Here is a 14,820-nt window from a genome sequence, read left to right on the forward strand (position 1 = left end):
TGGGGCAGACATTTACTGATTTTTATAGTGTACTTATTTTTGTGTGAGAAACATACTCTTGAACACATAAGGCTTCTATATTTGATTCATTTTTTTCTTTCTGGTTTAAATTCACTTAGAGGAAAAAAAATTACATGGTTTAACCTCCTGTCAAATTAAACAAGAGGCATATGATGTCTGCACAAGACACTATTCCCATGTACATTCTGTCTGCTCAGTCCTGTGATAACATAACCATCACAATAAGCAGCAGCAGTAGCAGCAGTAACCACCAGACTGTTCATCTGTTTCTCATATCTCTATGCACATTTTTGTGTCAATCTGTAGATTTTGTCAATATTAAGGGAAAAACAATAGTCAGATTCTTCATTGATGGTGATTTACTGGGGATTTTTTTTTTTCCTGTTCAGTAGAAAAAGTGTCATGAATCAGATGTTCTCCAAATTTCCTTCCTCTCTTCTCCTAATGGATAGACTGCAGCCTCCCAACTCTGGTCACATAATTTTCAAAAAGGCCTCAGTGGAAAACAGGCCAAATATCTTGGTTTCTTATGAAGTCCTATGTGTTTGAGAGCCATTACCCCATACAATTACATGCAAAGTCTTCCAGAAAACTCTGGGTGGATATTCTTTGTAATGAATTAATGATATCCTATCAAAAACATACACAGGAGACTCTGAGGGTTGCCCTGGTCATCTCTGCTCTATCTCTGTAACTGAAGGTGATATTCAGTTCATCTGACATCATACAACTCAAGGAGAGATACCTGTGCTGATTCTGGGGTCATGAAGGCTTCTTTTCCATTAAAGAAAAGAAGCTAGATGTCTGGGAGAAAATGGATGAATCTTCTTTCTAATTCTTCCCTTCTCTCTGTTTACTCTAGAGAAAGTACACATGGTTAATTTAAACCAGATGATACACATATTAAACTAGATGCTATGAAGATAGGTCTTTAAAAAGCCAGAATTAGCTGAATTCCCAACAACCAGGTATTTGCCACACAGTTCTTTCAAGCAGACCTAAGTCTTGTCTTTGCATATGATCTGTCCAAATCCTAACAAAACATGAGGTGGCTTTGCATCATATTTTCTGACCCACAGTTCCTTTCCAGTTTAAATATTTGAATGCAAGGCATGGAGAATAGAACAAAAGCAATTATAAGCCAAAAGTGATTTGTTGTTACACACTGTAGAGACTCCAATGTTTAAAGGGATGCTGAAAGTTTCTTTTAAAGAGAGAAGAAGTAGCTGGCAGAATTTGGCTAAGTAGACAAAATTACTGTTGAATGGAAGCTTGTTTAGAATCAACAGAATTTTTAAGGTTGCTTTTTAAATATATGTTTGCTGATTTGTGTATTACAAGCAGTATTTATAGCTACCACTATACAGTATTCTTTACAGTATGAACATATTTATGTTCCTTAATTGTTGTTTTTCTTAACTGTTGTAATTTCTATAGCATAGAAATAGTGCATTGTTTCGGGTTGATTTTGAAAACTTTTTTGAATGGTATTTAAAGTATGTCTTTTTTTATTTACCACATGTACTGTTTGCAGATTTTTCATAGTTATTTCACAGTTTTGTTATCAACTCCCAAACACAGTAGATTCATTTGTTTCATTGCTTTGTCAACTTTACATGTTTTGCCTACCTTACTTTTGTCATAGTGCAGAACACAGGAGATGTGGCAGGGTATAAATTAAGTCTGATGATGTGCAGTTTTATTTGATTTTTAAAAGGTCACCTTGCAAAGCCCAACTAAAACAAATTTGATATTGATTTTTTCATAAAACTCTGGCCTTGTCTCACTACCTAGTCTCACATACAGGTATATCAGTGTAGTCTAGCAATAAGTCATTGGTGTCAGTTGCAGTCTATGTCAGCAGATTTGAATTCATTCCATTCCCCTCTGTATCATGCAGGGGACAGAGTACTTAGGACCAGGTGGTGTAAGACAATTTGGGAGCTGACTCTTAACAAATGTGGTGATTTCTTGGGGCCACCAAAGGAGTCATCAAAACTCCTGCCAGAACAGGGGGTGGTGTCCTGACCTTTCTGTGGTCACCAGCCCATGACACCACATACTGCTTCCCTGAGCCCCGGGAGGCTGAAGAACTGTCTGTGAGTTGCTGCAAAGGGGCAAACAGGTGATGTACCTCAGTGGCTGCCAAGTGACTCTTCGACTATGTGGGCTATGTGGAAGTGGGTTGTCTCCCAGGTGTAGTTCCTGGGAATGTCTTTGGAAGATCTTCCTGCAGGTGGAAAGGCAGAGAGCAGCTGCCTCTGTTTTTTCCCAAAATTTCCATCTTGCACTTTCTAACATTTCAGTTCTTCATTTAATGAAAGAAAAAATATGAAAGCTGCGTTCTGTTTTGTGCACAGCTTCGGTTTATACCAGTTATCTTCAGTAACAGTGAGGGAAAAAGATGTCCTGTATAAACACATAAGCCAATATAGCAAGACCTGAACAGATACAGACACATGATCGAAGAGGCATCCAGAGTTTTATTGAAAACTGGCCCAGGGTTGGTGGTTATTTGCAGCTCTGACTGTCTATCGGTGAAAGGAAGCAAGGCAAAAATTAGCATGCCTGGAGAAAAGCACTAGTGCATGACCTTATGCAGAGTTTCACATCTCTAGGGAGTTCACTGAGAAGGCAAATCTGTCTACGGTCTGCCTACTCTGTTCAGACACAGAATCATAGAATTGCTCAGTCTGGAAAAGACCTTCAAGATCATCAAGTCCAACCTCATCCTTACCCTATTGCCCTGTTCCTGACGGCACGCAAAACTTGAAGTCTATTCTCTATAAATACAGTAATGTATTGATTTCATATTAGCCCAGCTTGCTTGAGAGTAGAAACAACGTGACATAGCCCTCATTACCAGGTATCTTGTCAGCCCAAGAAACTCTAAACCATCATCTCCTAGTGCAATGAAGGCCTGAAGTAGGGAAGAATAGAAAACACTGTGATGGTGCTGTGCAAAAAAGATGGAGATCTTTGTGTTTTGACTTTGTAGAATAAAAACTTACTTTAATTACTGATGAGACTCAGTGTTTGTTGTAGCCTCATCTGTACTGCTGATTAAACAAGGGGCAAGGAACAGCACCTGGTTCTAAGCGTGAGTGATACTTGCTGATGTCTGTCTGCACTGCTTAGCATTAGCCCCTCTGAAGCAGACTTGTTTTGAAGAGAGCTGTTTAGAGTTGTACAGAACAGAGATGAGATCAGGTCAAAAAGCAATATAGATCACAGAGGTGGAGTGCTTAACACACTCCTGGCTCTGCCCCGTTTAGCAGCAGAGAAAAGCCCAGAAGATGCATAAGAGAAACTTAACTTGGCAAACACAATTTCACTGAAACGGCTCAGACTAGATAGAAAACTGATTGCTGATCTGTGGGAGGCTATGAAACCAGCAGTTTGTTGTTGTGGGCAGGAGGTAGCAGGATTCTATACCTGTGTAGTCTGCTTCTGTTCAGTGGTTCCACTAGTGACCTGGATAATCAGATAGTGAGCGTGCCTATTAAATTTGCAATACATATAAGGATGGGAGGCCTTGTAAGTACACTAAAGAGAGAACTAGAATTCATACAGAACTTGATGAACTGGGAAATTGTTCTGGAAAAAAAGGTGAAATTTAGTATGGATAAGTGCAAGAAAATGGGTTCTACAAATAGCCATCTGCAAAAGTATTGAGAGCAATTGGCTATATTCTTCAGAAGATGACTTTGAGGTTATTGTGCATCCCAAGATGAGCATTAGCTACCTTTATAATCCTGTTGTGAAAAGCCAAATGCTATATATGGGGATAGTTGGATACAGGTTTGGAAACTATTCCGGAAGGCTGTTAACCAACATTAGGGAGTCTAAAGGATAACAGCAGATAATATTAGAGAAAATGTGATTTCTAGACAATGTTTAAAGCATTGTGGTTATTAAGGTGTAAAATGATAAGGGTACTGGTGGGGAAAGGAGTGATAAAACTTAATGTAGGTTAAAGACTGGTGCAAGATTAAGGTAATAATCTATTATCCATGTTCCAAACAGACTGGAAAAGGATCTGTGGGCTTAAAGTGAAGCAGAAATCTCAAGCTAGTTTTTAAGAAAGCTTTGTAATAGTAAGCTTAGTTAAGCACTGGAATAGGTCTTGCAGCCTAGGGAGTTGCAAAATCTCTAATTATTGTAAATCTTCAAAATGAAGTTGGACAAACATCTGTCTGAAATTGTGCAGAAATAGATGAACCTTGTTTAAAGAAGCATAGACTTGGGTGAACTCTCAAGGTCCTTCCAGCCCTGTTTTCAGATGATGTTTATGGCCATATTTAATACTTAATTCATAGTGAAAACACACATGCCATTCTATTTTTAATTTTCAAGATGAGGCAGCCAACATACAGGCAGCTGACTTTTATACGCTGTTACTTCACAGCGTACACTACAAACCTGGGATGTTCCTTGCATTTCAATCTTGTCCTTAATGTTTCCATGGAGACACATGGTTTTCTCGGTTTGCCTCCAGGTTTCCTGAAATTTCCAGAGAATGAAGATATAGAAATACTCATTGCACCCTTCCCACATGAGAAGTTACATAGAGGCAGTTGTAGGCCAGGTGTAGGCTTGCTTTGGCTGAATATTCTTTCAGTCCACAGTAAATTCTAGCTGTTACCTTATTTCCCTGCTTGGGAAACTACCTGACTGCTTGAATAAAGGTTAAAAACTTTATTTTTCTTCTAAAGTGCCCTTTTGAAGTTTTCCCAGGCTGGGTTAAAAACACAACAAACAAATAAAACATAAATACAGCCAGAGTATTCAGAGTTTATGCACATTACTCATCTAATTGCTTTATACAGTAGTCATAAATGCCAGGAGATGGCATGCTGCTTCAAAATATGCAAAGCAATGCACACCAATAGAGCAGAAGTTGCATCACAGGAAAATGAACCTCCCAGGGACTGTTCTTTAGCATGTCTTGCTGTTGCCTGATTTGAGAAGTAGATTAACTGCATCCTGATAAAGGAATTTGATTTCATTTTATTCTTCACAGCCTTTTTTTGCCTTTTAGAGACTTGGCACTGTCTGCAAGTCCTAGCTAAAAACTGGGGAAAAATTAACCCACAATATATAAGCTGAATAAAAAAAAGACACTCAGAAAAAAAAAGAAAAGAAAAAAAAAAGAAAAAAAAAGAAAAAAAAACCAAAAAAACCCAACCCCTTGAGCAAGCATGTTCCTGCTTTTGAGATAAAACAGCAGAATATGTTCCATACTGGCACAGGCAAAGACCAATATGTGACAAGGCAACATTCCTTTAAAATAAATCTTATTATCTTATTTCAGCTGTTTAATCTTCTCTTTGCTGACAAAGCTCCCTTTTATATTCTTGTGTAAGGAAAGTCTCTGGCATGTTATTCTAATTGAAATTACAGGCAAAAGTTAAAAGTAAAATTGACTCTTTGTCACAGGAACATCCCCAAGTGTTCAAAAGGGAATGATAGCTGAGGAAAGAGAAGGTGTAAGTTAACCAGTCAGAAATCAAAATCTTTTGATATAGCAGTTTGTTTTTTAAAAATAAGAATCATTAATTTAGTAAAGGTATATTTACCAGATTCAATTAATAAATTAATCCCATTAATAATTGAACTGATATTTGGAGTAGCTGCAGCTGCAAATCTGTGAATGATGCTAGTTCTCTGTGGATGAAAGAAAGGCATTTTTAAAAGGCATTAGAGATGCTGGTTCTGTGACTATTCCATCTTTGGTTTTCCAGGGAAAAAGGGCTTCTATGATCTAAGACAATTTTGCCTGCTGTTTTAGCTACTCACATTGCAACCAGAGGAATTCTGTAGGGTTGGTTGGTTTTTTTTCTGTTTTGTCTTTAACTTTGGCCCTCACTGCAGGAGTGCTTAGTGCCAGTGCTACAACTTCAAGGCTGAGGTTTTCATTTTCTGCTTAGCTGCTCACCCTATTCCCCAGCATAAAGTCTCAAACCAGGTTTCTCTGAGCTGTGTTCTGCAACTGTACACAGATTTCCACTGCAGAGGAGAGCAGAGCAGTGAAGCATTTCAAGCAGGGCATCTGCAGTATTAGGAGTGTCTTCCAAAGGCAGCCATATGTCCCTTCCATAAGCCATGGGAGTCATAGAGAAAATCGGTGTGAATTTAACCAGACTGATGCTTCCTGGAGTGAAAGTTTTACAGTAAGGAAGTCTGTAATGGTTACCTGTTCCTAAATGCTGAATCCCTTGTCCCACGTTAATAGATGGTTTAGAAGGAGCTTGTCCCAGATAGATGCATTAATGAGTGGAGCCTATGTGCTAGAGGCAGCCTAGCCTGTTTGACTTTCAAATTAACCCTGGGAAATGCTGCCTCATGAATATTGAAATTCAGCCTCCTGTACCATGATTGTTGCATTAATTTTTATGTATGACCTCACAAAAATCTAACCTGTCAAGCTACGGGCATTTGTCCAATATTCTTGTGTAAATGTCAAAACCTGATGTAATATTTCATATAATAATAGAAGTGTCTTCCTGAATTGACCTGTTCATATCAGAAGTGGGAATCCAGGCAAACCCAGGCAAACCCTTGGTAAATGGGACAAACTGACTCAGCATTTTGACAGGAGCAATCAGATTGGTTAGAAAGCACAGCAAGGTCCCTATTTAGGCTTGTGTTGAGCCTGGATAGCTATTAGTCAGAGACAACCAGGCTCTCTAGAAAAGTTAACATCCGTGGAGGACACAGAATGTATTCTTGTAAAAGCCAGGGAGTTAAGAATTTTAGCTCTCAAAGTGAAGTATTTTAGTTAATGAGCACATTAATTTCAGATGCCTTCTGCACAGACACCTATACCTGGGCTAGTTATATGGACTCTTCTGGGGTTGTTAGGGAAACATAGGTATGTCAAGGGTGTGATTCATGCCACTGCAATATATGTGTCTCAGCTAGGCCAGAAGAACCTTGCCTTAGAAGTTACCTCTTGGATGGTCTTGGAAGGGAGTGAGGGCTATTGGCTTAGATATAGATGTCTTTGCTCTAGATTTAAAAAATGAAATTACATGAACTTCTGTCTTTCCCTGCCTACAGGAGATGCCAGCTCAGGAATGCAGAAATACTGTGACCCATTCAGTAGCTAAAAATGGTTACCTAGTTCACATTACAGAGGTGTTTAATGCTATCTCAGAAACAACACTTATTTATTTTGAATTCACTTTGAAGGACTGTGTATTTCAATGCTTTCAGGTCAACCTGCCTTTGAAATGCTAATCAGGTGAAATTGGCCTTTACCACTGGCAGATATTTGTATATCAAAGAGATTTCCTGCACACTTTCTGTCAGCCTGAATAAAGTTCAGAATGCACTGACGCATTATTTTTAATGCTGATTCCTAATAAAACCTTTTCTACGTCATTAACGTCCTAATTATTTTTAGCCTAGTGATAGCCATTCCCATGCTCAGTACTGCACAGGAAAGTGAGTATTATTCATTCTAGTGGCTCATCACCCCTCTGTTTCTACGTAGAGGCATCGCAGAGCCCATGTCAGAAATAAAACTGGCTGTACTGAGCACTGTAATACTGCTCAGGGCTGATGAGGTTTCCCTTCTCCTCCGCTACGGAATCGAACTTCTACAGAGGATGTGCTGAAGTGCACAAAACCCACGTTCCTGGGAGGAATCTCTATGTTCTTCTGCACCTCTCCTTACCCAGGTCACTTCCAGCAGACTGCAGAACTTCTCACTGCTGAGCAAGTACTGCATAGCAGCTGCTCAGCTTCGCTGCAGCCCACGGCTCAGGGACTTGGGTGACAGTGCAAGAACAGACTGAACTGGCATTTCTTCCAGCACTTGTCCTTCCTTGCTAAAGCAGCTAAATAGCTGAGCTGACCTTCTGCTGGGAATCTCTGAGTGGAAGCAATTTCGTGATATAACAAGACTAGACTTAGGGGAAGTCTGAACAGCCTGTTACAGCCGACAGTTTTATTTGTTAACTCATTCTATTACTAAAGGCACAAGCCACCAAAGCCAGGCATGAAGAAAACCAGCAGAATGCTTCTGGGTGACTAAAGATATATCTTGAATAGTAAACTCCAGGTTTCACAGCAGATGCAAGATTGTTGGGAAGCTTTTGTGTACAACAAAATTGGTTTATTGGAACTATAGATGGTAAAAAATTGTCAAATATGTGTATTGTTTGTCCAACCTTGTAAAAAGAAGCACACAAAGAAGTCCTCATATATTGAATAAAACCAGTTTGTAAACAAGACATGGGCCCAAATTCACTGAATATAAATTAATTGCAACAAGTTTTTGTGTTCACTCTGTTGTCATCCGTTTGGAGCGATCGGTACTTTGATATTCAAAGTACTCTGAAGCTAAAGGCTTTGTAGCACTCAGCTTAGCAGCCTTTCTCCAAATATTTCTTATTTTAGTCTGGAAACATTTGTCTCTCTCACCACAGGTAATCAGCGAGTTTGAAGCCTCTCCCGACTCATTTTCCTACAGAATCCCCAACCTGAGCCGGAATCGCCAGTACAGTGTTTGGGTGGTTGCCGTCACCGCTGCGGGAAGAGGCAACAGCAGCGAGATCATCACCGTGGAACCGCTGGCTAAAGGTGTGGTGACAGAGCTTTTGAGAGCAATCCAGAGCAACTTCACAGGGCTAACTGCTGCTAGAACTGGCACCTGGCTTCTGCATGCCTCATTGCTTACTGAGAGTGGGATTTGTCAGGAGTAGCTATAGTTCTCTACCAAAGTTAGGTGACAGCTCTCAGCTAATTGCCCGAGCTTTTGCTGTAGTCAGCAGAGAGAGAATGACGTGCTTCTCTAGGGGGTAATTCATCCCACCTACCTGAGAAGGAAATAAATTGCTTTTTGGAGCAATTTTTATCTTCTTTTGTTCGGTACAGAGGGTTTGCAGATGATCTCCCTTTCTGAATGTGTCTCTTTTTCCTTGCCATACAAGATAACTTCTTTATCATTCCTCTCCTTACTAATATCTCTTGTGTACTCTACCACTACTGTCTTCTGTATAAAATTGTCTGATTAACATATCTAAATTCTGAACAATTGTTCTCAGCTTGCATTAGCTTTGAAGTTTGCTGCTTCTGTTTCAGATGTGAAGAAGGGATAAGGTTACTTAAATCTTGCATATTTTTCCCCCAGCTGTTTTAGTCGTTCTTTTGAAAGATATTGCTTGGGCCCATGAATTCTGCCTTATCTGTACTGAGATGTGATGCTTACAACTTTATAACACCTTAGCTTGCAAATAGAGAGCTAATGTTTTAAAAAGCAAAGTGAGAAGAGACCTAGCGGTACTCAGTCTCTACATGGGGTCTTCAGACTGATTTATCTATATTTCCCCCACTCAAATTGGTAACATCACAGCATGTGCCAGTATGACCAGTGTCTCGTGCAAGTCCATAGAGTTGCAAAGTTGGATGCATTTAATTGACTGTACAGTTTCACAAGCCAGCTAATTCTTTAGTCACATGGCTAATTATATGGTCATGTAAAATGAAGTATCTAGTGCTTTATGAAGACAGATGGTTTCTCAAAAAGCTTTTCAGAACTTCAGCCAAGTGCCACCAACATTAAATTGCTTTCTGCATAGAAGAGCATATATCATCACCATAGGGAAGCTTGCTGTTCTGCCTGTCTAAGTGGTAGATAACCAGTTTGATGATGGTAGATGTAATATCAGAGCTATTGTCAGGAATGGCAGTGATGGTGTTTACAGGGTACAATTTCAGCACATGGCATAGATTCCCAATCCGTAGCAGTCGCAAATAAGGTTCCTGAGGCTTGTGATGGAAACTCGTATCTTTTCTTTGCCCCTTCTCTAGGCTAAAGATTTTATCATATGACATGGCTATTTTTTGACATTGCTGTGAGAAGCCTGTAGTAACTACTTTGTTACTGCTGTAGAATATGATGAAAGATTTATCAGTGTAAATACAGGAAGGGTCTAGAAAGGTAAAGAGGAACAAGGAGGGAAATGTTTTCTCCCCATGCCATTGCTTAGGTCACCTTCACTTTCTGCTTCTTTCTGGCATTTTTTTGTACAGATCCTTTCTCTTAGTAGCTACCCAGTGTTAGTGGCGTGACCTGAAGGATGTCTGAAAGACTGTGAGAAATCTGAAGAATATGAAAAATCTGGAACTTTTCCATTGTTGAATTTCTTGTAGGAGAACTGCGTACTGCATTATGAACCTCAGTGAAATCAAAGCTGAACTCTTAAAGGTAGATGAGGAGTGTAAAGGGCATCTGTGAAGGAAAATAGTGAAAAAAACCCTCAGGGAAGCAGGGCAAAGGTTTCACTTACAACTTGAAGTTACAAATTGACCCACATGTACTTAAACTCAACAAGCTTATCAGGAGCTGGAATTAATTTTACTTCTCCAAAGCTTATTTAATACGATCCATGATTACAAATAAGCAAATTTTAAAATAGATTGTGTGAAAATACCAAGGGACTTTAAGGAAAAAAAATATAATTACTTCAATATAGACAGGTCAGTGTGAACTAGATTTTGTTCTGAAGAATGATAGAATCCATCCTGACAATGTTAGAGCCAGTAGTGATATTCCAATATAAAGCCTGCATTAGATGGTGCTCAGGAGAAGCCTTTCTTACATGCACTTAGGACTGAAAAGGGGATGAGTAATCCGTTTGTGGAGGTTGTGATGGAGACTAGAAATACTGACAGATAGCAAGGTTATGAACTTCACCTGTATCATGTACAAGATTGTCTGTATGAATGCATCACTGGGCCTTTTAGAAGCTGAGAAAAAGTGATGATCAGTGATAAGGGCAGTGGACAAACAATGAAGAAAAATGGGCAGGGTTAATAGCCTGGAAGACCCCTCTCACACCCCAGTACCCCTGAAGCAAGTAACACACCACAGGGTTAAAAGCAGCTATAGCCTGACAATGCCACAAGTCCCCAGTGCAAGAATATCCTACAGACCATTATTTTGAAGTTGTTGCTTCCCTTTTTTTCTCCACTTATTTCACGGTAACTGTCCAAGTAATGATACCAGCATGACAGCTAATGAGAGTTAACTTTGAATTGAATTATGTCAACTTAATTATAACCCTGTTAAGAATCCCTTTGAGAATATTGAGAATGTCTAGATAAGGGGTTGATGTGAAATGGATAGTCCAATTTAAAAGAAAGCTTAATTCAAGTTAACATTTCTTTCTTTAGTGTCACTGTTTCTTAGAACAGATTGTTAGTCTCTGTAAGTAACAGACAAAAATAAGAAAGAAAAACCCCAGCAACCAGAAAATAATCATGGTATTGGAAATTCAGTCTCCATGTAAGCAGGCTGTGCCCCCATCCTTAAAATTACACTTCATTACTCACTTGAAAGCTGTGGGTTCAGCCTATCAAATATATCTAAAAGACAGAAAACCTTGTATGCACCTTGTTTCTTTTATTTCCTGACCGTGACTGGTGGAGGATAGGATTGGCCAGCAGCAACATGGTGGTAAAAGATCTAGGCCTGATCAATGGCAATCTGATCGTCTGGCTCTCTGGCTTTAATGTTGAGTTTTTCCTGCTCTTGTAGACTACCTGTTCATTAATGTGCCTCCTAGCCAGATTGGCCTCCTAGTCTATGTTTATTTATGTTTAGTGGTTTTAAACAACATGTGGGGCTCACATGGTAGTACACATGTGAGCCAAATTTTTTTGTTTCTTTAATGATTCATCAGACTGGAATACACAGGATGCTATTCTGAAAAAATGTAAACTAAAGAAACTACTGGCCCAGACTATTCACTGATGGATTGGATTAAGATGAGCTGCTGTGAACTCTGGTTCAGTTTCACTGTGGAATTTGTCTTTAACATTCATCTGTGTCCTTGAGAGGGGTAAACAAAGGGTTGTGGCCTCCTTTAAAGGATTTCTGTCCAATTCTTATTCTATGACAGTAAGTTTGGGTAGCAGGATTCATAATCTAAACAAACACATGCAGAAAAACACATTAGCACAAGAGTGCATGGTTCTGTTCTCTTTATCTTTAGTTAATGATTGAATAATTTGCAAAAAAAGTAGGAACAGAAATAGTGTTAATTCAGTGCCGTGCCATCTAAGTGGTGTTAGTGTGAGCTAAAGCTGGTGTGTGGTCAATGGACATATGGGCATCTTCAATGGCAGAGGTTAAGCCCTGCAGCTGCATTATCCACACGCAGCAGTAAAGCTCCCTTGGCTCAGAAGGGAGAGGTCTGTGAGATTTAAGGTTATTTTAACCTCCTGAATGCCTGTTAGCATTTCAAACCTATTGCTTACAGGTGAATGGGGCTGGACATTTTTTTTGTTTCAAGTTTTCTTGTTTTGTGTGCTAGCGGTCTCAGAACATTATTATAAGTTAAGCTATAAAGAAAATTGGAGTTAAGAATTTTCATGCTGTTTTAGCATCCTTTTTGAAAGCACTCAGTACATCAAAGGAATAACATAATCCATAGAAATCTGTGGGTACTTCCACAAAAATAGTGCAGCATGCTTTTGTAATGTGGACCTCTGAGTTGTGGTCTGTAATTTTATCAGTTAGCTTAGGCTTCCATGAGGTTTGTGTTGTTTCCACACATCACTGTAAAATGGGACACAGGATATTGAAAACCAGGAGCTACAATGTAAATGCTGTGCTTTAGAGAGCTGATATCCAACCTATGACTTAAGGAAGGATTAATTTTGAAATAACTATTAAAATACAGGGATATCACAGAAAACTTACTGACAATGATGCCATGTCATGCTGAAGGCTTCAGCAGTATTCCTGCATTATGTATGCTTGGGAAAGTAATTACCTGACCTTCACTCTGTCTGTTACCCTAAATCTCCAATCAGCAATTTCTTGTGTTTTCTGTTAAAATTGTGACCAGAGAAAAATATCTTGAGAAGTTTTGTCTTCAGCAATGCTTCAAGATAACATAGGCACGATAGTACAAACTGATCATATAGTCTATAATTGTTTTTCTTTTTATAAATATCTCAGGTGTAACTGCAGACTACTAAAGTGGTTTCCCTTAGCTCTTCAAAGTCTGCTCTTATATGCATGATTTTTTTAAATTAATTGTCACAGTTATATTTGATTCTGACTCTCATTTTAATGTTTTTCTAATTGGTGCAAAATGGATCATTAAATATAAATTTTGATCAGTGTGCCTAACTGAAGTAGATCAGGATTAAAAATGCTGGTTTTGTGTATCTGTATTCAGTATGTGCTTTTGAAATGTCTATTTAGAGGCCAACAAGAAGTCTGTTTCTATCAAGGGTCATTTTTGAGTAATAACTTACAGTGAAGCTCTAATGCTTCCCTAGTGTTCCTCTATATTATAAACTGAAACTACGAGAGTCATATTTTTGTTGATATATTTCGGTGATCTGGGAGCTGACACAAATTAAAGTGGCTGAAGAATTTGTTAATTTCTGCAATGTACTAACATTTACATACATGAAGGTTTATTTTGCTGAATACCCCAGCTATTGTAGCAGTGATGCATCAATAACTCAGCTTTTATAAGGTAGCTGGCTACAGTGGACATTTCCTGCTGGAAATTTGGAGAGAAGCATCCTCTGAACGTAATTTTCATCCAGAATTTCTACTACAAAGTATATTAAAATCAGTAAAGATGATAAAAAACTGGGTTTGCTTTTTTTTTTTTTTTCTACATGACTCTTCCAGTCCTCTATCTCATCTCTCTTTTAGATATTAGATATTTTAGATATTAGAACTGTAATATTTGTTTTTTTAATAAACAGCTGCTATTATGAATTCGAAGGAATTGGTTTCTGAAAAGCACAGCTTGAAACAGATTGGTTTGGTTTTCTGCATTTAATTTTGGATGCCTGTGTTTCCCTTCCAAGAGCTGTAGGAATGAATGCTTGATCATTCTTCCTTGCTTTCTCTTGCTCAGCTCCTGCCAGGATTCTGACATTCAGTGGCACGGTGACAACTCCCTGGATGAAAGACATCGTCCTCCCTTGCAAAGCCGTGGGAGACCCAGCTCCAACAGTCAAATGGATGAAGGATAGGTAACCAGCAACTAAATGTATAGCTTAAAAAAAGCCCATTTGCTTAAAATCCTGAGGGTTATGATGTGGGTGATCCAGATGACTGTGTCAGGAGTGAGAAGAACCATTTGCAGGGTCTGCACAGTCACAGTGGATGAGGAGTTACAGAATTCCTTGAACTAAAACTAATTGGCTGTGGTGATTAGATGGTACCAAAAGGGAGGAAAAGTTACAAAGAAGGAATAAAGGGAAACCCTCAAAATGTAAATCCTACTTTTTTAGTTTCAAGCACACTGAATAATTTTAGTCTAAGAAAGCAAAGTCCCAGATGCATTGGATCATGCTGTGGGGTGCAGTGTCTTGAATGTATCTTGTTTTCTGTTATTCTCTTTTGATCTGTAGTTTCATAGTTTGACAAAGTCACTTGGAAACACACATGGTCAATAATTTTCATCCAAGCAATGTGTAAGCAGTGATACTGCAGTGTTATGAAACCATCTTATGCATTGATACATATAGTTATTATTTTATAAGGATGGACTTTGTTGCCAGGAACTGCCTTTTACTCTTACTTTGTCACTTTTATGAAATAGCAGGTAGTTAAGGAAGGAGTGAATTTCCATTTTCACTCAAATTGGGATGAGGATACATGTGTTCTTTAAGCAAATGTCAGGTGTTTCCCAACAGAAAATATTCCTTTGCTGTCTATATCAAAGAGGACACTCCCCCTCCCACATCCTTTTTCCTACTTTCCATTCTTAGTTGCTTCAAATAAAAAATCCAATTCTGAGTAATTTTGATTGT

The 14,820-nt window shown here is 38.8% G+C and overlaps 1 protein-coding gene across 1 annotated transcript in view; it reads left to right on the top strand.

Annotated features, from left to right (window-relative positions):
- The window catches only part of DSCAM (DS cell adhesion molecule), a 450,058-nt gene that overhangs the window by 380,775 nt on the left and 54,463 nt on the right, over positions 1–14,820 (top strand). The window contains exons 21-22 of the mRNA XM_071752599.1: positions 8,457–8,610; positions 13,920–14,037. Coding sequence (XP_071608700.1) covers positions 8,457–8,610; positions 13,920–14,037 — 272 coding nt within the window. The remainder of the gene's footprint in view (positions 1–8,456; positions 8,611–13,919; positions 14,038–14,820) is intronic.

Source organism: Heliangelus exortis, chromosome 1 (assembly GCF_036169615.1).
Source record: "Heliangelus exortis chromosome 1, bHelExo1.hap1, whole genome shotgun sequence".
Taxonomy (NCBI): domain Eukaryota; kingdom Metazoa; phylum Chordata; class Aves; order Apodiformes; family Trochilidae; genus Heliangelus; species Heliangelus exortis.